Below are 22,446 nucleotides of genomic sequence, written 5' to 3'. Positions count from 1 at the left end.
AGTTGTGCTGTCAGTCTGACTAACCGTTCTGAAATGGATGTATGATTAATGCTTTCAAATATTTGAGCTAATCTGTTACGTTCCTTAAGGCAGACATGTGATGTTATAAGTGTCAGGGTCCCTGTCTGACTTATACAGACTGTGGCCCTTTCTTTTTGTATTGGTTTACACATAATACAATACAAACGAAAAGAGAAATAAAGAGGGAAATGTAAGCCTGCCTACAATTATTTAAGATATTGTGTTGCTTATTTGTAAAGGCAGTTAAACGTATTTATTGAATAAGCAGGTATTTCTATTTTGGCAGGATCCTACTGTATGATATAAAATTGCATATTAGGAGTCACCTTACTAATGTTGTCATTAGTTTAAAAATGATTCCAGTAAGAAAAGGTTAGGTTATAAAGAAAAAACTATCCATAAGAGAAGAAAAAAAAACGCTCAACATTTTTTTTAAAACGTATTTTGACCCCCACCGCACTCCATACATGAACACTGGGTGACGCTAGTTACGTAGAGTCGTTCACATTAGCAAGCGTTATCATTGTTAGCTGAAGAACATGTATTACCGAATCAGATAGTCGTTATTTAAGTGTGCTCACTTATAACTTATTGGTGTCGGTATTTACACATCTACACTGTGGACGAAAATGACTGATGTCACAGAGTCCCTGACCAAAGAGGGCTGGTAGGTAGCATTGTAGCTAACGTCAGTGAGCTAGCTAACTCAATGTGGTGCCAGATTGGTGTTGGCTTGCAACACTAATCATTATTAGCTATACATTGACTTTACAATTTTGCGAGAGCACAACGGTTTCCAAAGTAAACACGACCAATTCATTCTGTGTGAATCGTGGCAACGCTATTACTTATACGGCTATCTAACTTCGAGCTTGCGAGATAAATAACGTTAGCTTGATATACCATTAAAGCTAATACACAATTAGCTTGCCATTATAGTAACGAACACCTATGACTCTACACTTTGTGTTAACCGATAAGCAGTGATACAGTGGTCAAAGAGCGCTGGATTCAGCTAAATTAAAACGCTTGCAACGATTTTGAAAGTCAGAAAACGCCTGGTTTCTGCAACTTGACATTGTTTATATCTCATTAATGTGTGCTGAATATTTTAGATTATCGCTGCCTTTAAACGACATCATATTAACATTTACCCTCCTATACTTGTGTGGTTTTGTAAATGGTATGGTCCCTACTGATGTGTTGCACTCTTTCCCAAATATTGCAATTCAATATTTTATAGATGCGCCTTCGAAATTATAGGACATCAGAATAATTTGTAAGGGGGCAGATTCAGCAAAAAATATGTTCTGATGTGAGAGGTTGAGGACCTGGTTCCCGCCTTTAACAATCATAGCCACATTATTAAGCCTTACCACTTGGTGAAACACATTTGTAAAATCTCGAAGATGTTCAAACGTGCCCTTAATTGTCTAACATTACAGCAGATATACAGTAGCAGATAACTTGTGATTATGATGGCAATGGTATTTGTGTCTCTTACAATGATATTGTGGTTGGGCAAACTCACCTACCTGTGGAAACAACTGTATCATCGCTGCTCTCCACCTTGTCTGTTGTCTCACAGGTACCTCAGCGATGAAGGCATAGCAGAACTGAAAGGATCTGCACAGAAAATAACTCCCAATGACATTATTCGTATTGCACTTAATGTAAGTTTAATTTTGCAAGTTCTACATATGAAACTTATTTCAACTGCAATTGCTTAGTATGTATTTAACAGTATGCAAAACAGTATTCAACAATGTGTTCTCACAATAATTATTATAATTATTACATTTGATTTCATTAGGCCATTGTTTCTAAAGCACATACTGATGTACTCACCAAATAACCATGCTAGTTGAACAGACAAAGCTAGAAGCACACAATTGTAAATTCTTTCTTTATTCTTTCTTTTGAGTGAATGTTGTTCATTATATTTGATATTTTGTAAGTGAACTAAAAAGCATATTATTGGGCTTATTGCTATCTTAGAATAACCTTTTATTGGCAGACCCAGCATCTGCCAGTTAATTTCAGGCACTTGTCCACTGTCATAACACGATATCGGAAAAGAACATGGGGCCCAAAAATGATTCGAAACATATATTTTAAATTGAAAGTGTTGACAGAAAAATTCACTAATCAATGCATGAAGACCGGTAACAAAGACGGAAGAACCACAAACGGCCTTGGAACTTGAAAAGCTTTTCTGGGGTGCATTCACACCTAATAGTCCATTTTCTGGTGTGCACCAGACCACAGTTTGTTACATTGTTTCATTTTTCAGAAGGTTCGGTTTGCGTTCACACTGGCAAAACTCAAACGGACTATAAACTTTAAACACAAGTCATGTGCACGGAAATGCAGTACCGGAGCCTCCGCCATGGAGCATCGGCACTTTCGGCAGGTTATTCTCATGCTGCTGTTAATCTGGAGATCAACAGACACAAGCGGCCCGCGCATATGATTATATAATCAGACAACGTCCGTTAAAAAACATTTTAACACATATAATGAGAGACGTTCTGCAGTAAGGAGGGGCGTTTCACCGATGACAGGTGTTCTTACTTTTATGTAGCTGACGGAGAATTTTTACTTTACACGACACTGTTCAACACTTCATTCTGCTTCACTCTTTAACTAAACAACGCGGATGTCTTGAAAGACTCTTTCGCTGAAGATTTTGAAGATATCCGCGTTCTTGTGACACGTAACTTCTACGCTTCCTATGTTTTGGTGCGGACTGCGTTCACACCAGCAATGAACCGCTCCAGAGTTCGCAAGCAAGCACTCCGAGACCACCTATTTTAGCGGACCAGAGTCCAGAGGTCTCGGATTGTGTTCACACGTCACCGACCCAAATGAACCGCACCAAGCGGCTAAACGCACCAGGGTTCGATTCAACCGGACTATACAAGGCAGGTGTGAACGCATGGACACACAGTGAAACTTCTTACCTGACTTGCAACAGCGGACAATTCCTTAACACACAATAGTTTAATTTACTACAAAAGCCGTGACCTTTTATGTTTTGGCCAGATGCTGCAAAAACATTTCTACTTATCACAGCACACCTAAACCAACCAACATTTAGCAACTTAATTCTGGACCTTGTACTTCAGTGAAATCTTTAACATAATTTTAGGATTAATTTGGATCATTAGCTGCTTTACTCGCTTTAGTCTTTTATCACAGAACCCTGATTTCCCCATTTTCTCTACCCTGTTTGGAGCCTTGATGCAGTATTTTTGAAATAATTGTGTTTTAGAGAAATTCATTCCAACTTCAATATAAAGAATCAATTCCTTTTTTAGTTTTACTGGGGATATAAAAGCCCTCTGCTTAGAGATATTGTTGCTGCAGTAAAACAGGAGTAAGTCATAGACCCTCTTGGGATTACTGCCTCGTTGCAGCCAACAGTTCTGATTCAACAGATGTTTGCAGTACGGAGATCATTAGAAAATAATTGACCTTTATGTTCGTATCAAAAGAGTTATGAGATTCTTTAAAAATATATAACTGTTAAATCTACAGTATGTAAATGATTTAAATTAGATTGTGCTTAATAAACTATGAAAATCAAAATGACAACATATTTTACACCATATAATATAAACTAAAATGGATGGATGGATGGATGGATGGATGGATAATATAAACTGCATAGTTTGAGAACTACATATATGCCTTATAGCAGAAAAGCATGAGAACTTGATGGTTGTTTCTGGGGTTGAGGGTAGGTGAAAGGCTTCCTTTCTTTCTAACAGGCAAATTAATACAATTAGTTTTTCTCTGAAGCACACTACAGTGTAGATGGTCACATCTATTCCATTATTCGTTTGTTATACTTTTGGCACAGTATTTGTTATTTTCAATTAAGCAGTGTCTCATTTGCAGAGTGACCTCAGGCCTATTGGGAGAAAATGTATACCACCAGACATCAATAGTGGAAGAATTGAGAAGGTGAGTGCTACACAAACTATTATACAGCCAGTACAAAGTGATATTTATGATATGTTTCTGGGAAATAAAGTGCTACTATGGTTTTTTCAGTGCAGGCTGTAGTTCCTGCTGACATGTAGTTCTCATGAGAGCCACTAGATGGCCCTGACACACTGACAAAGAAACATCCCAAAACTGCTTGAACTGCTTAAAACGTGGGTTGAGCAACTGAAACTGACATTTAAAAACATTGTCAGAATATTAAATCATCATTCTATGTGGGCATAACCCGTGCTCCATTCAGACATCTTTACATGATGCTTGTCACTCTGGTTATACCCATTTCCTTGTACATTGTATCTCTAACAGAGAGTGCCATCCAAGCAACTATAATTACATTACACATACAGATTATAGTAAAGCCTGTGGATTGCATTAACAGGTGTTACAGTCATATTTTCACGGAAATACTAAAACCATTTTTTGAGAGAATCTGAATCTATTCAAAAATGTAGCTATGACTTTAGCAGGAATATACCTTTTCTGATACAGGTATGCTAAATAAAGAGAGCAAAAACTCAATGGCTTCAGAGTTCTATGCTGGCACAATCTGCTGTTTTTGCCTTTTTTAAGCCATAATTAATTTGCTGTCTCTTGCACATGGCCAGTTGGAAGGTCCATGTGTTCTTCAGGTGCAGAAGGTGAGGAATGTTTCGGCTCCTAAAGACCGCGAGGAGTCCCAGGGCGCGCCGCGAATGCTGCGTCTACAAATGACAGATGGGCACACCATCTGTGTTGGATTGGAGTTTAAACACCTGTCTAAAATCAGGTACCCATATAAGTGTCGTGTTGTGTTTAGAAATATGTTAAGTTAGTGCAATCACTGGCATTAGGTATACTTTTATTCCATAGGAAGTTAAATATATAAAACAAATTGTAAATAAAAACACATTTTTAGTAGCAAAGGAGGCTGTCATTAAGCCAGTTCATCATATATTTCAAAGCAAATGTGTAAGACGTTGCCCTCACCCTTCCTTTTCACCTCCTTGTGAACACTCACCCCACCACATGCTCAATTTTCCATCTATCTGCAATTTCCACATGCTGGCAGCCATCTAACAATTTCCAGCCTTAATTACATCTCCATCCCAGCAACGGTGGCCTTGGTGACTGCTGCCATGGTGACTAGCCAGTCTGTACAGGTGGAGTGGCCAGAATGTGGGCTTTGACTTCCTGATGGGAAGCGAGGAGAGAACAGAACAAATCCCCTCTTTATGAAGGGCACACGCTCACTGGCTGCCAACAGCGGTGCCTAGTGTTTCTTATGAAAGTGTCCGCTTCAGTTTGCGTGAGGCCATAAGTGTGGGGCAAAGAAGGATGAGATGGATTACAGGACCGTTCAGTGTGTGACACAGTGATATAGAGGGATGACGATTAAGCAGTGAATTGCTACATTGAGCGAAGTGTAAATAGTGTGTGTATACATGCTTGTATGTGATTGAATCTAGGATAGAGAGAGCCTCACTTCTGCATTGGCCGCTATCACGAGAACAGCATCTATCCCAGAGGTTTGGAGTGAAATCCCTAATTGTTGCTTTGGCATCCGGCATCAGTAGCTGGAAATCCCTCTAAGTCTCTGTGCTTTCTTAATGAGAGAGGCAGAGGCCTTATCAGGCCTGATGAGATAGAGGGGGCTTTTAATTTACCATGAGGATGGGTGAGCAGCTGGGATTATTAATAGTCTCTCCTAGCCTTGCCACCCATCCCCTGGCACGGCTCCATGTCATTTATAAAGTGGTATGGGCAAGTTCAGTGTGCGAAAAAGTACACGTCCCACCGTCCGGGACGTGTTATTTACAATATCGGACAAGTAGATCTTTCAATTGACTTGTCCGGCGGACAAGTGACGTTTTTCGCCCCGATTTATTGACAAATTATTGATACATTCAGTTTACAAAAGGCAGAACTCATTCGAAAATTGTCCGTGTCCGCCATTGTTCGTTTAGAAATGTTAGTTTCGGTTCTGCTTGTCGATTCATAAGGAAATGCATCTCGCCGCTTTCTGTACAGTTAGACGGGGCGGGCGGGAAGTGTAGCACAGTGGCCGGGCTGGGAAGCAAAACTCGGTTCCGAGTAGGAACAAATAACAATTGTCCGCTCCCCAGATTAATAAGAGTTGTGAGGACAGGAGGCGAGGCCGAGCCCCGCGAGCTCTCTCTCTATGCTCCGTATCAGCTGATCGCTGCACGGTGCAGCTCAGCGTCTCTCTCTCTCTCTCTTTCTACACACAGCGGATCCGCTGCCCGTTTAACAGCCTCATCTTTGTCAAACTTTCTTATGTTCTTTCTCTAACACGTAATGAAGGTTATTAAGCGTTTTAGCTCCTGTGTTGTTAATATTGACCACCTTTTATGAAGTGAAGCAGCCTCCCTGTCTGTGTCCTCGCGCTGTCCTCACATCCCTGGACCCCCAGACTCGGAGGAGCACAGGAATGTCAGTATTGTTTATGAAGCAGGGTATAGAAAGTACATTATTGAAATGCTATTTATACTATTTATTTACTTTTACAAACAGTGAGTAGCTGGGCAGCTGCAGCATGTGTATTGTAGGACATGTGTAAGCGTGCAAGCGTCTTTGAGTTGTAGAAAAGCGCTAGGCCTATAGGCTATAAATATAATAATAATAACTTTATTTGTATAGCACCTTTCATACAGGGGATTGCAGTTCAAAGTGCTTTACATCAGTAAAAAATAAGACATAAAATCAGTGTAAAACAAGCAGCAAGAGCAAAGCATAAAGTGGGATAAAATAATTAAAAATAAAAACATGGGGAATAAAACATAGAGAAATAGTGCAATGTCAATCACAGAGAATAGTGCAGTATAATAGTGTAAAATGCTTTGGTAAAGAGATTTTAAAAATGCATAATGTATTGGCTTCCCTAATATTGTTGGGTAACGTGTTCCACAGTTTTGGGGCGTAGTTTACAAAGGCTGTATCACCGATCTTCTTATGACTCTTTCTGGTGACCTCTAGTAGACCTGCATCTGATGATCGCAGTGTTCTGGCAGGTGTGTAGTTCATTAGAGAGTCAGCAATGTAGCTGGGTCCTTGTCCATTTGCTTTGTATATGAGGAGAAACACCTTAAAATCAATTCTAAAAGTTACAGGAAGCCAGTGTAGAGTAGCTAAAACAGGACTAACGTGTTCCCTCCTTTTGGTATTCGTTAGTAGTCTAGCTGCAGGGTTTTGAATGAGCTGGAGTCTTCAATAGCTTTCTTGGGGAGACCAGTGAATAGTGCATTGCAGTGTCTAGTCGGCTAGATATTAAAGCATGAATTAGCTTCTCTGCATCATTGTGCAGGTTGCAGTGTAACATCAGAGGAAACTGGGCCAATTGTACATTCTCAAACTGCACCACTTAGAACTAACTAAACAATGCAGAGATTATTTTTATATAATTGTGTTCAATAACCGTAAGAAATTAAACAGTATGAAGTGATTTGTAAATAGGAATACAGATTTGACTTAATGTTTTCATAAATATATTTTTCTCCGAGTTTGTCATGGGACTTATTTTGACCCTCTCAAAGAACCGGAATCGAGAACCGAAAATAACCGGAATCGAAAAGCAGAACCGGAATCGTTAAAATCCAAACGATACCCAACCCTATGTGTGATGCAGTAAAAGCTTACCGCTCACTTACGTTAGCGGTGTTGTAAAAACCGTGGGAAAGTGTAAAATACGATGATGAAGAAGAAGATTCCAGTGGCCCCAATTTTTGTCCATTCTGGACGAGTGAAAAATGTATTCGGACAAGTAAATTGCCAAACTCACTTGTCCATGGACAAGTACTCTCTAAAAACTTTTTCTCACACTGGCAAGGCAATAGGATGGGGGACCTGGTATAAGCTGTTATAATGTCCCAGACCCTTGAATGTTTTGCCATTTAACAGTCAGTTAAACAATTACAGAGCAATTATTTTATACATGCATATTTATTGTTTTTATTTGTTTTTTCTCAGTCTTAATACCCCCCCCGGAACAAAGGTAAAGCTCCTTGGCACAGTCCAGGTTAAAAATGGTCTTTTACTGCTCGATGACTCAAAAATCTCTGTCCTTGGAGGAGAGGTCGATCACATGGTGGAGAAATGGGAACTACAAAGGGTGAGAGGCGATGTTGTTATGAGGACTCAGCTTCTTTTGATAATAAATGTTGAAATCATATTATAGAAATCATTGTAAATCTGCTTTAAAAGCCTGTTTTCAAACTTTGAAATGATTTGCAGAGTCTGGCCAAACACAGCAGGAGTAACATTGGAGCAGAAGGTGGACCCCCTCCCTTTGTGGCGTTTGATCAGGTAAGGATAGTACAGATAACAGAATAAAGTGAACTGATCTCTGAATAATATACACTTCCATCACATTGTCAAACAATGGAGATTCATGCATAGTTTTAGATGTGAAATAAGCAAGTATACCAGGGTTCGTACGTTCATGAAAAACCTGGAAAAGTCATGGAATTTCAAAATGCAAATTCCAGGCCCTGGAAAAGTTATGGAATAAAATATTTTTTCAAAAGTTTTGGAAAAGTCATGGAAATTTAACTAAAGTTGCATCAAATATAATTTATATAATCACCGAAATAGTAATACTATAATGATAATAAATATTGTATCAAATAGCCCAATGAAACGTAAAATAAATGTAACTGTCGCAGTATTTCACGGGTGAGAGATGTTACCACGCCCCCTCTAACCTACAGTTGCTTATGCCTGTAGAAGCTAGTAAGCTATTTGATATAATGCTGCCAAGATGCCAGGGAAGTGCAGATTCAACAACGTATGGCTTCTCAAGGATAACTACCAATTGTGGCTGTCAAAAGACACTGACCCAAGACGTGCTAAATGCAAACTACGTTCTAAAATAATCGATATTTTGAATATGGGCGAGGCAGCGCTTGCTAGCCACATGAAGGGGACAAAGCACCAGACCGCAGCAGCCGCTGTTGCTAGCAGCGCAATGTTCAGTACATTTATGAATGTTGACGCTGCTAATACACCAAGTAATGCTACTTCAGTTTCAACAGCAACGAAACAGACAACGTTAAACGTTCCGTCAAAACACGAAGTTATCAAAGCGGAGATACTTTGGGCTTTAAAAATCATGGATTCTCGCTACTCATACAAGTCATCCGAGGACACGAGCCATCTTTTTGCGGCGATGTTCCCGGACAGCGAGATTGCAGCTCAATTTGCATGCGGTGAGAGTAAGTGTTCCTATGTCTGCACATATGGGCTTGCTCCGTATTTGAAGAGACTAATTCTGACTGATGTTTCTAAACAAATGGCATATGTAGTGCTGTTTGATGAAACGATGAACCACCATTTGCAGTCAAAACAAATGGATGTACACGTGAGGCTGTGGGATGGAGCATAAGTCAAGACGAAATACATTGGCTCTGAATTTTTGGGACATTCCACTGCAATTGATATAATTGAAAAGATGAGCAAAGGACTGTCCGAGACGGGAGTGAATAACCTCATTCAGCTTTCCATGGACGGGCCACACGTGAACTGGAAAGTGTTTGAACTCCTACAGAAAGAGATGCAGAAGCAGGCGGACAAATCACTTCTCAACATTGGTTCATGCGGTTTGCATGTCCTGCACAATGCATTCAGAGATGGATGCAAAGCTACCGGCTGGGACATTGAGCACATTCTCTCGAGCCTATACTGGCTTTTCCACGATTGTCCAGCTCGTCGTAAGGACTTTGTTACCGCCACTGGATGCAACACCGTGATGCTAAAGTTCTGCAGAGTCCGTTGGATTGAAAATGTCACCGTGTCTGACCGAGCTTTAAAGTTTTGGCCCTACGTGACAACCTTGGTTACGTGACACGTGACAACCTTGGTTAACAAGGGTGATCTACCGGATCCTAAGGTTAAGTCTTGAGGCTGTGAAGAAAAGCTCCAAGGATCCGCTGTTCATCCCCAAAAGTGATGATATTCAACAGCATCGCAAGAGAGATCAAGCCCTTCCTCACCCTTTACCAGACGGATAAGCCTATGCTACCCTTCTTCAGCGAGGATTTGTTTCAACTGATGAAAGGTAAGGTTGTCTCATTTCATATGTGTTTACTGTCTGTTGCTGTCTGTTTCTGTCCCTCTATGATGTAGCTAATGCCTTATATTTAGTTTTACCTGCCGCTATAGTATTGTAATGTTGTAATGAGACAAAAATGTAGTTCTTTAGTTTAATAACTATTTTGTGAACATACAGAGTACATGTCCAATACACGCGTAACCGGTCACAACAACATTAGCAGACTTAAACTCTCAACTTTCAACTCCAAGAGTGGGGTCAACCTCACACTGGCCAGCTCTCCCCCCTCTTCTCCCCCAACCATGGGCCCCCACACTGACCAGCCTTACTGTGCAGCATTGTGATTGGCTGAGAGATGGGAGATGCAAGACTGACACACACAGCACCCAATACAGGTTCTATACAGGGTCGCTGTAGTATTAACTAAAACTAAAAGAAGCCAGCAAGCAATCATAATTAAAGATGAGTATGGGCATATTTGGTAATTTGGTAATCTTCCATATCAGCATTGTGTTTCTTTTAATTCCAATAACATTTTAAATCCCTACTCTGAATGGATAATTAAACAACAGTGCCACCTATAGACTGGAAATAGTAACACGCAGGGACGCAGATGCAGTTTCTTTTGAAAGATGGATCTAGTCCAAGAAATGACAGTGCCAGGATGTTTCATGACACATAATGCATACACAATTAGATACAAATAATCATATTAAAATATAGTGACATCAGGATAGGAATCAAGGCTTAGATTAAAACCACACGCAAACCAGACAAGTTCATTCAGACTAAGCATTGAGATGTCATGTTGTAAAATTAGTAGGTCTGCAACTGACAATTATTTGATTATTGTAATGGCTTAAGACCATGAAATGACAGAAAATAAGGTAATCAATTATACAACTATGGTAAATGTTCATCACACATTATCTGAGCCATGAGTTATTCACAGGACTAATGGGGCGATTCTTCAAAGAGGAACCTATGAAGGAGGCCACCACCGTTTTGAAGCTTCATATCCCTCTCCAAGACAGCAGCATACACAAGGATGCCACAAAAATCAACCTGGGATTCTCAGCTGAAACCTGTCTTATGCAACTAAGATCCATCAACAAGGTATCAGAGAGGCAGGCACTGGAGCTCAGGATGGAATGCAAGACATTCTTGATCAAGCTACTGGAGAAGCTACAGAATAAGGCTCTAGTGAACCAGCAGCTTGTGAGAAGTATGCGGTGCCTTGACCCAAGATACATGGCTGAGTCCAAGGAAATGTGCCTGGATCAAATGAAAAGGATTCTGCACCACCTTGTTGTGGCTAACCATGTTGAGGAGTCAGTGCGTGATGACATCCTTAGAGAGTTCAGCGAGTTTTGTGATTTTGCTGCCCTTCAAGCAAACTTCAGGGAATTTGAGCCCATTACAGACAGAGTTGACACTCTACTACATTCAACAATGGGAGCCAACAAAGCTTTTTCCAAGGTGTGGCATGTGGTGAAAATGCTGCTGGTTCTCTCTCATGGACAGTCGAGTGTTGAGAGAGGATTCTCAATCAATAAAGAGTTGATTGTGGAGAATCAGAAGGAGGCCTCCCTGGTTGCTCAGAGGCTCATCGTTGGCCATATCAGATCTGTTGGTGGTGTAACCAATGTGCAACTCACCAAAGAGCTTTTGATCTCAGTTTCTGGAGCAAGGCAAATGTACCACAGCTACCTGGATGACCAGAAGAGGGCCAATGCTAAGGAAAAGGGTGTGCAAAAAAGAAAGGCTCTTGCAGATGAGCTGGATGAACTTAAAAAAAGAGGGCCAGAGTACAAAACGACATTGGTGAATTGGAGAAGTCGGCAGACGAGTATGCTGACAAAGCAGAATGCAGTGGTAAACTGACTTTCATCACAAAATCAAACAGTTTGCGTCGCACTGCCAAAGAAAAGAAGGCATCTCTTCAAGACCTTGAGAAGGAAATCGATGAGAAATGCTGAAATGAAGCGTTAAGTTGCTGTTACTGTTACCATGACAATGGTATTATAAGGCGATGTACTGTACGGACAGTCACATTACAAAGACATTTTCTTTAATTGAATTTAACTTTTTTTATTTTTAGCTGTAAATCAGTAGTTAGCATTCCTACCCCAATGCATTTCTCTTCATTATATCTTTTTTTGTTTGATAGCATCTTTTATTTACCTTTTGAGTCATCGACAAAATGTTTAAATACAGAAAATGTATCTAATTGTGCCTGTCTCGTTCCTTATTTGTTTTAGATAGGCACAACATGTTTCAGACTTTATTTTCCTGCTAACCCATGTTAAAATCAACAATTGTCAGTGGTACCGCTGAGAGTAATTTTTTTGGTCATGGAAAATTAGGTAAAGGTCATGGAAAAGTCATTGGTGAGAAAGTGTATGAACCCTGGTATACTCTTTTCCTAGAGCCTTCAAAAACGATTAAACCTCCTTAAATTCTTCCAAATTGTTTGGTTTTGCCCATTAAAATGTAGTTTCTCATTTGAGAAAATTCTGAGCCTGAGTCAATACTCCCTTGCATCAGCTTGACACTTGGATTTGGTGATTTCCACCCACTCTAAACTCCAGACCTGCTCAAGCTTTATAAAGTAACATGAAGAGCATTTGTGTATCTTCACACAGCGTTCTCTGGATTCACAGTTTAAATGTATTTCTAGCGCTGAGCCACTAAATAACTCGGTGTGGATTTGATGTTTGCTTAGGATCATTGTATAAAAATAACATCATTTTCATGGGAAAATGGCGCTCGGAAGCAGATTACAAAAACAAATTGGTGCTTATATTTTCCTTGGACATTTTCTCCCCTCTGATGAGTTCAATGTATTTTATACCCCATCAGACAATAGAATATTTTTGCCTCATTCTGATTCCCTTACATCTTGCTAGGCATACTTATAATGAGAATCAAAAGAAAGTAGCACGCAAGTTTGAGTCGTCAAATTATTAATCAACACACTTGACCTTAATGATCACTACGCATGCAGATTCCCCACAATAAGCCTGGCGTCTCTATGGAGCTCCCAGACATTTATCTTTGGGAACTGTTTTCTATCGAACATAAAATAAGTTAAATGCCCACTGCAAGGTCTGTGAATTACCCAGAGTACTAGAGATTTTTTCCATCTTCAAGATTTTTAATGATTTTTGGGCCTCAATTAAGCCTCAGTGGTGGAGAGCTCAAAACCTGGCAAAATTGAAAACTTGCTGTATAGCTTGCGTTGCGCTGCCTTATTTGGGGGGAAAAAACTACTTCAAAGATATATTTTGTACACCTAATGCATTTGGCATGTCATCAATTGCAAGTCCTTAACAAGTTTTACACGTTTCGTCAACCCTGGCTTTATAATCGTGCCTCGTATCACTTGTCCTGCTTGGATGGCTAATGCAACAAAAAGATGGTAAAATACTTCATTGGTCCAGTCACTTGCTCACTTCTGTGACTGATCACACACACAGGCATGAGACAGCTGCAGGAAGTGTTGAGTATCATATCAATACTTCCACTTGATAAAACAATACAGTTCAAAGTTGAGATTCATAACATTAACCATGAGCTGAGAGGCACCCTTGAGATTTACGATACAGTTGGTTGCTACAACACTAACACCATAAGCGACTTTATTATACTTCTAACTCCAACAAAATGAGGACATGTCAAGTGCAGTGATCCTTTTTTAATGAGCTCTATATGATCGAGGAAGATCTTTGAGCTCATGTTCTTACACTCTCTTTTTGCTCTCTGTAGAGGTGTGAGAGGAAGGAGGAAGTGGACACCAGAGACCTGGATCAGAGGAAGACCCTGAAGTCTCAAAGTGTTGCTAAAAGTCCGGACGAGAATGATGAGTTTGAAAAGCAACGGACAGCAGCGATTGCTGAGATAGCCAAGACCAAAGAGGTATTTAAACCCTTATCATGGGCCTTTGTCACATCTTGGAAATGGTAACCACAAGGTACTTTTTTATTTTACAGAGCTAAAGCAACATTTTGTAACTGACATTTGTTAGCTCTGTCTCAATATATAAGCTTTCATGGACATGAATCTATAAACTATATTATAATTGTGTTTATCAAAACATTTTTAATAACCTTTAAAGTATGTTGAGAAGGGACTGCTCTTTTTGCCATGTTCACTAATTTGGCTGTTTCTCTCATTGATTGCAATTTCTGCACAAACTGTTTGATTTGGCCCCCATTCGATAATGTGCCCCTTATTGACATTCATCTCAACATCGACTGCTTTTAACAGTAACTTCCTACCTCCACTGTCGACTAGAAAGTTTGGTTTCCTGTGTCGGCTTTATTGTTCTGTGCAGCGCTGAGGCTGTATTGATCTCTGTTGTTTGTCTTGTTAGGGGCCGCGCACATTTGGTGGTGGAGAGAATGCGGGCAGTAATTTATCCACTGCTGCTTCCTCTTTCCGGGGCCGAGACTCATACCAGCAGAGGAGGCGAGAAGAGCGATTTGAAAGACCTGAAAGCAGAGAAGATGGAAACTATCGAGAGCTGGTGAGGAGACAAACTTTTTTTTGAAACTGTTACAAAAGTCTGTTTAATATACGGTCGTTATGAATGCCTCTTATGTTCAAATGATGATTGCACCTCATATTTTTGAAGCCTCTATTCATTGCAACAAAGCAATTTAAAGCAGGGAACTTGTACTGCATTTCTCTTTGGTTTCTTTTGTCTGGATTAAAGTCTTATTTCATGGCTCAAAGACTATGTGAAGCATTGATTATATTATAGTGGAAATCGAAATGAATATGAGGCCTGGCCACCTTTATTGCAATCAAGTGGCAGTCCATTCGTCTAGCTTTGTGTGTCGACCCGCCGGCATCTAGGCAGAACTCAGCCAGCTTTGGGCTAAACGTATAAATAGGATGGAACAGGATATCAAAGTGTTTTGCTTGGGGATGTTTTAATGATGGTTTGTAACTTGAATGCCCACGAATCCAACCTAGATGTCCTCTTAAAAGGAGGGTTCTCTATCACAACAAACCTTACATATGAGTCTAATTACTTACCAAACCAATATCCATCCACAGGTATTTTTCTCTCTCTGCAACCTTTGTTTGTCTTCTCCCTAATGTAATGTTATCCACCTTTTGTGTAGGTGGATGAACGTGCTCTGAGAGACATCATGGAGATGGGCTTTAACATGCAGGATGCTCGGCTGGCGCTAATGGATAACAACAACAACCTGGAAGTGGCACTAAATAGCCTACTGACAGGAACTTTTGAGGCCAGAACTAGCCCAGTGGTAGATGAACCTATCAGGCCCCCACCCAGAGGTACACTCGACTCACACGCACACCTGCTGTGTTTTAAAATCTTGCTTTGAGAATATGCCACATAGCCTAAAGCACTTTTATGTTTCTAAAGATTAAGGGCGAGAAAACTGACTACTTTCCCAGGCAAACTGTCACATTTAAGATGGATATTCTACTAAACTGGCAGTCATTGTTTTGTATTTGTTCCCGTTCGGAAAATCAACTTGCAGTAACTTGGAACATATTTTGTCACACTGAATTAACTACTGCTCCCCCCCCCCTCCCCAACCTCGTTTAGCACAGGGACGTTTTTCCATTGTTGCTTTATACATCATCTATTTGAGTCAGCTACAGAACATTAACTTCTCCACACTGAACTTTTTTTTTTATTATATACGGTATTCAGAGAATTAATAAAGCCGGAAACTACAATTTGCTCTGTAAAGACATTAGGGAGTAATGTCATCCAAAGCAGACAATAAAGGCGCTCTCCCTCTGTGTTTCATGTTTTTCACTGTTGGTTTGCAACACTGGCTTATCTCTGTTTCTGCATTCCGCACATACACTGCTTACCCCCAAAATACACCAATCATGATACACAGCATTGTCTCGGAAATGTAAAATGTTGTATTTTGCCCCTAGTTTAACTCTGTCAGCTCTGTTGCCTTTGCATTGTTCGCTCTGTTAGCACTCTTGTGGCGCATTTCCACAGCAGGCCTCGCTCGACTTAGTACGGTTTTGTTAGGCCTTGTTAGGCCCGGCTCACTTTAATGCTGCACTTCCATTACAGTTTAGGAACTGGGGTAGTATCTATAGTAAGGCAGTGTAGGCGGAGCCGTGACGTCATCTTCAGAAAAACAACATCAGCCGTTAGCTGTTAGCACTCAAGCTAAGAGCTCCTCATATCTGTTCAGAAACTAGACAAAAGTTAAACGAGTACAAACCACAGACTGTCTGTGTCATGGCGAATACAGTCGCTGGTTTATTTATGTCTGTATAGGCAGTTGTTGTGAGTGTGGACAGTCGGAGCATATAGTGCGTTAGCTTAGCCGATCTCCATTTAGACAACACGCATTTTAAAAGGTTTTTCGTCTGCCGTCTGTCTGCAGACTTGTCAAAGCATTAATTCATGGTTTTTACCAGGGTGTCCGCGGGGTCTTAAAAAGTATTAAAAGTTGATAAATCAATTTAGCGAAAATTAAGGCTATTAAAAAGTATTAAACGGCATTTTCCAAGGTATTAAGAAGGTCCACAGCAACGACAACATGAAACACCCTTTAATTTACTGAAACAACATGTCGGGAAACCCCCTCAAGGCGGCCCCATGCATAGCGTGCCATAAAATGCTGCTTCTTATTTTAAATGTCGTTGCCTTGCTCCGCTCTGTGGGGGGGGGGGGATCGATCAGGCTAAACTAACCTGTAGCTGCTCCGTCCACACTCACAACAACGTCATACAGACATAAATAAAGCAGCGACTGTATTCGCCATGACATAGGCAGTCTGTGGTTTGTACATGTTTAACTTTTGTCCAGTTTCTGAACAGATATGAGGAGCTATGAGCTCTGAGTGTGTGTCAACGGCTGATGTGTTGGGACCGGTTGGGACATATTGCGCTGTCGGGCGTTGACCAATCACGAAGCGTCATTTCTTGACTGGCAGCAAAAACAACCAATCACCTTAGTGCTTCTCTGGCTGGCTCTGTCCAATCATAAACAAGAAGTGTTCTCCCTAAAGGAATACCCTTTCCGTCCAATGTGAAATGCTGTGGTGTTTTCTGAAATGCTGTAGTGTTTTCTGAAATGCTGTAGTGTTTTCTGAAATGCTGTGGCGTTTTCTGAAATGCTGTGGCGTTTTCTGAAATGCTGTTGTGTTTTCTGAAATGCTGTTGTGTTTTCTGAAATGCTGTGGCGTTTTCTGAAATGCTGTGGCGTTTTCTGAAATGCTGTTGTGTTTTGTGAAATGCTGTTGTGTTTTGTGAAATGCTGTTGTGTTTTGTGAAATGCTGTGGTGTCTTGCACTTCAGGGCCACCGTAAGTATTAGGCCTAGTGGAAAAGCAACCAAAAACGGGCCCGACACGGCACGCTTAAACCGCGCCATGGTGGAAAGCCGCTGGCTCAGCCATCATCATGTTGAGAGCCCTTTAGAGGCAATCCCTTAAATATGGATTTGTTCTGAATTCCCTCTAGAGAAACTTGAAGGAGTGTTTATATGTTCCTGTAGTTTTTCTTCAGAGACACATATGTATGCAGACAGAGCCCGCTATAACTACTTTAAATGTAGACACTTGGGACCAGAAGGTATTTACATTTAAACGTCCAGTTTCATCATTCCAACTGTTCTTATTTGGGTTTGCATGTTCTTGTTCTTGTGTTCTTCTCAGGAAGAGGAAGGGGAAGAGGCAGGTCTAGAAATGAAGATGAAGAGGAGGGACCAGGGGGAAGGCCATCAGGTCCAAGCACTCTTTTTGACTTTCTTGAATCCAAAATGGGAGTTTTCTCCATTGATGGTAAGCTAAATAGTCTGGATTCAACTACTTTGGTACTTGAAACACTTGAAACACATTTCATGAATATTTTAATAATATTTTTCCATCCAGTTCTTCAGTAAGAAAGTACTCATAACAACAGTTCCCCACCACGGGCAAAGTCCCTATTGGTAGTCATGCATCTGGCTACTGTGAGCTGAAGGGAATACAGTCATGTTTTCTTAATGCATGAACTCACTAGCCGCGTTCACACTGCGGTACTTTTCCCACAAAGGTTCATGCGAATTTAGTTCATGCGAACTCTTTAGTTCGCATGAACTAAGTACAGATCGCGTTCACACCAGAAAAAGTCCCTGGGGGTGGATTAGGCAAATGAAGCCGCTGACGTCACTTCTTCTTCTGCTTTGGGTTTACTGGCAGGCCGCAAACCACTTCACGGCGTATGCTGCCGCCCAAAGTCCCCGGCCGGAAGTCCCCGAAGTTGGGGACTGGCTTCAGTAGAAGCTGCTGGGAGTCCCAGCAGCTTCTACTGAAGCCTTCCGAGTAAATCGCCAGAACGCCGACACCTCCTCATCTCCACCGCTCCCATGTTTTATTTTGTGTTGCCATAAGTTAGTCTCTCTGCGTTTCTGCGCTGGGCTAATGCTAATGCGAGGATAATAAAATGGCGGCTTCACAAAACGTTTTGGGAGTTTTACGGGGCGTGGTTTGCAATTCGCCCAGCCAATCAGGAATATAGCTCTTTTCTCAAAAAAGAGCCGCTCCAAAGTCCCTGCTCTCTAGCAGGGACTTTCGAGGGGGTAAAAAGGTTCGCATGAACTACTTTTAGTACCGGCTCTTTTTGGTGTGAACGCGATCATGAACTAAGTTCGCATGAACCTTTGTGGGAAAAGTACCGCAGTGTGAACGCGGCTAAAGCTGCCGTGTAAAACGCAGAGGAAGTGAATATTTTGTATATGCTTTTTATTTAATAATTGTGTTCGTCCATGGATGATATGATTTGGTATTCCATTTATGATTTTGTGGTTGTTTTATTTACCACTGATGTTTAATCCTGATTGCATAACTGTGTGTGGATCATGGTAACGTGTCAATGATCTAGGGCTGTCCCGAATACCATTTTTCGGGCTCCGGATATTCGGTAGTAATCAGCAGCGAATATTCGGATATTCGGCCCCCGCGGGGAGGGTGCGTAGTAATCAGTAGCGAACTGCTTCAACACGTGTATTTCGGTTTTATTTGCGGCATTCATTTTGTTATTCTACAGTATTGTTGTCTTATAGTTATTTGTTAATGTATATAACCCAATTTGTGTTCTTTGAAATTGAAAAGGATATTGCATTGTGTTTGTTACAAATATGTCTTAAGTGTAATTTGGCTTGGCTTCCTATTTTTTATGGACATGCTTTTATTTTGAATGAGAGTTATCGCTGTTGACAGGAAGTTGTTGTTCGCTGTTGACAGGAAGTTGTTGTTGCTATGGAAACAACGTGACGGAGATTAACGGAGAAAAGTCATATCTACATAAAAAGACGGAGAAAGTGAACGATAAAGTTTATGGTTAAGTGTTGGCACCCCCCGAAGAGGCACAAGCTCTTACGTTGATATTGGAGATTTCAATAAATTCAATTTTCAAAAAAACGAAAATGAAACCCGAATAGTACGCCAACGGACGAATATTCGGATATTCGGGTGCAGCCCTACACTGATCCATGTATTATTTGGTCCACTATTACCATAGTTTTTGATGCCACTGTTCTTCATGTTGTGTTTTCTTCTCAGAATCAAAGAGCCAGGCTCCTCAGAAACACTATGATGGTAGAGCGAGTTTCTCCAACTCGGACTATTACTCCAAAGACACATCTCAGAACAAGTTCTCCTCGCATAATGACCATAGGCAACAAAGGAATGACAGACCGCCTCGCTTCCACAGGGACGTTGATTTTCCAAAACCTGGCCAGGAGCCTATCTCTAGCTCTACAACCTCACAAACATCGGCTCAGGCCCAGCAGTGGAAGGGCCAGGAGAGATGGTCCCGAGGCACAACAGACAGATCGCATAACGACAGGAGAGAGATGAGAGATGAGAAGACATATTCTTCATCTTTCTCGGCTACTTTCCCACATCCAAAAGAACCTCAGCAGCAGATGGAGTTTAGCGGATCTTCCCACCAACGATCGAGGAATGGAGATGGTGGTGGCGGTGGGAATATGTCTGGACCGCCTAAAGGGAGAGGTTTTAGAGACAACGCACCCACATCTAAACTGTCTGATTCTGCAGGCAGTGAGCCAGATGGAAGAGGAAATAATAAACGCACAGACAGATTTGAAGAACCAAACAACAACAACAGGAGGAAAGGCAAGACTGAGCGGCCAAACACAGACCACTTTGACCGACAAAGGGACAGTGGGCCACCTAACCTCAACATGAGGGGAGGGAGCTCAGGGTCATCACAAGAAGTGGGCTTAAAGCGGGATTGTCAAATCGCGACAGGGGATCCTTCTCATTTCCAAAATGGAGACATGGAACACAAAAGAACTGGGCCAATAAAGCCATTAATTTCATTAGTCCCCCCCAACAGGGAACCGCCCCCCAAGAAAAACGTTTTGAATAACCCAGGACCTAATAAGAAAAGGCAAGGACAAGGCAAAGGTCAAAGTCCTCGCGGATCAGAGAAAAGTCATTTTGTGGATCAGGTCTGGAAATCTGGAGACCAGTGCCTGGCTCTGTACTGGGAGGATGGCAAGGTATGTCATTTCTGAATTGTTAACAAAATAATAGCAGATCATTGTTTAAACTATTCAACTTACTTTAACATGTTAGAAAATGCTCACTGAAATTAAATCCATACACATATAACCCTGTTCTTGCATGTTAATGGTCAACAGTTACTACTAGAAGTGATAAATAACTATGGACTGATGGTTTTTTATTTTTGTCTGAAAGATGTTCGACAGTTAACATGCCAAGAAATAGTGTGATTGTTAATTATTTCCCCTCATTCACAGTTTTTTTTTGTCAAGTTGTCATTACCTAATTGACATGTCTCTTGTCTTGACATGTGAACATGTCGGTGTTAAAATTCTAACATTTCTATTTGTTTCTGTCTGTGTGCATGGCATTGAAGTTCTACCATGCCAGAATAGATGCTGTGCATCCGTCAGGCACCACGGCTGTGGTTGTGTTTAGTGAATATGGAAACTGGGAAGAGATCGAGCTGCATAACATCAAACCGCTTCCTGCTGATGCATTGGTAAGGAGAAGCAAAACTACTTGATAGAATGTATCAATTATCATTAAGACCGTAATGTGTTGCTTAATACTAAATGGAAGCAACAAATTAAACTGTACTCAAGTGGGTTGAGCAAAGATGAAATATGAATGACATCTTAATCTGATTACCCACAGTAACATCACAACCATATCAAATGTCCAATGGCAGGAGGAAGATGATGGTTACTACGACAGTTCACTCGAATTTCGCCCAGGGGGAGACGGACAGCCTCGTCGCACAAGACCCACTCAGCAGTATTACCAGCCTCCTAGGGCACGAGACGAGACTGATGTGTCTGCGTTTACACTGGAAGGTAAATGAAAAGGAAATGGTGGTTATTTTCCTTTAATAATAAAACATTGTGTGTACAATGTGTGAACACAGTTCCTATTTTTAAAAGGAGACTTTTTATTCCTAATATTTCCTTCATTTTTGTGGGAGTCTTGAATTGTATAATAAATGTGAAAGTATGGACTGTAGGAAAGTAATTTGAAGGCATTACTGTAACCTTGCATAATTACCTGTATATAATGTATAAAACTATTGCCAACCACAATTAAATAAACTCATGCTCTTATTTCTATGTAGAAATTGATTTTATACAATTGTTTAATGTCAACTTTCCCTGCTTCTGTTGTTAAATCTCATTATGTACAAATTGATCACAATGTCTTCAGCAGTTGTGAAACCAAATCATCCCCAAAATGCAAACATGTTTAATTTTGATAAATTATTTAATAATTGTCTTTGTCTTAACTCGTTTGTGTGCTTGTCCCACATCCTTCCATGACAGAGACTAAGTCACTTTCAAAACAATCCCGAGTGCTTCCTGAACTTTTTAATTGTCCACATCTACAGGGCATACTGAACTTTTCAAAGGGCATAGACAAAATGCAAAAAGAAAACTGACATGTGCACCTGTTGATTTTGTTAAAGACATATCTTCTGTATATTTTGTGAAATGGATGCATCTAAATAAACAATTATTATAGTATGTAGCAGATTTGTGGTTTGTATTGTCTATCTGGAATTCTGAATAACATTTTCCAGAGCAGTAACAGAGACCTCACTGGGATTTTGTAAAATGTGTCATTAGTTATGAGTATCAGTTGGATTTAGATTATCACAACATTATTATAGTTTCTGTCTTATGGCACACCTAATTTCTTCTCTCGTCGTTGGCATAGACACTTACGGTCCATAGCCAGCAACTCAAGCTCATTTGTTGTGTTCTGTGAAGCAAATCCAAAGGGTAAGACAATCTCTTCCTGCTGTAATAGAGACGTTACACTGCGGAGATATCATTTTGCACAATACAAA

The 22,446-nt window shown here is 40.7% G+C and overlaps 1 protein-coding gene across 2 annotated transcripts; it reads left to right on the top strand.

The window, feature by feature from the left end:
- Positions 1-499: 499 nt before the first annotated feature.
- On the top strand, positions 500-22,120 carry tdrd3 (tudor domain containing 3). Of its 2 annotated transcripts, none has more exons than XM_034109087.2 (13): positions 500-688; positions 1,610-1,694; positions 3,925-3,990; positions 4,638-4,798; positions 7,996-8,137; positions 8,260-8,331; positions 13,844-13,993; positions 14,451-14,603; positions 15,208-15,385; positions 17,748-17,873; positions 19,635-20,599; positions 20,980-21,105; positions 21,295-22,120. In XM_034109087.2, the coding sequence occupies exons 1-13, from the start codon at positions 651-653 to the stop codon at positions 21,445-21,447; spliced, it is 2,415 nt and encodes an 804-aa protein (XP_033964978.1). In that variant the 5' UTR covers positions 500-650; the 3' UTR covers positions 21,448-22,120. The 2 variants fall into 2 exon arrangements, with proteins under 2 accessions (XP_033964978.1, XP_033964986.1); XM_034109095.2 differs by having other exon boundaries at positions 21,261-21,350.
- Positions 22,121-22,446: the final 326 nt, after the last annotated feature.

Source organism: Pseudochaenichthys georgianus, chromosome 3 (assembly GCF_902827115.2).
Source record: "Pseudochaenichthys georgianus chromosome 3, fPseGeo1.2, whole genome shotgun sequence".
Lineage (NCBI taxonomy): Eukaryota > Metazoa > Chordata > Actinopteri > Perciformes > Channichthyidae > Pseudochaenichthys > Pseudochaenichthys georgianus.
This window is presented reverse-complemented; position numbering and strand designations above follow the sequence as displayed.

Coding starts and splice junctions, on each gene's coding strand:
- tdrd3 (XM_034109087.2), top strand. CDS start 651: ATGACTGATGTCACAGAGTCCCTGACCAAAGAGGGCTG. Junction 20,600..20,979: donor TGTACTGGGAGGATGGCAAG/GTATGTCATTTC, acceptor ATGGCATTGAAG/TTCTACCATGCCAGAATAGA. Junction 21,106..21,294: donor CGCTTCCTGCTGATGCATTG/GTAAGGAGAAGC, acceptor GTCCAATGGCAG/GAGGAAGATGATGGTTACTA.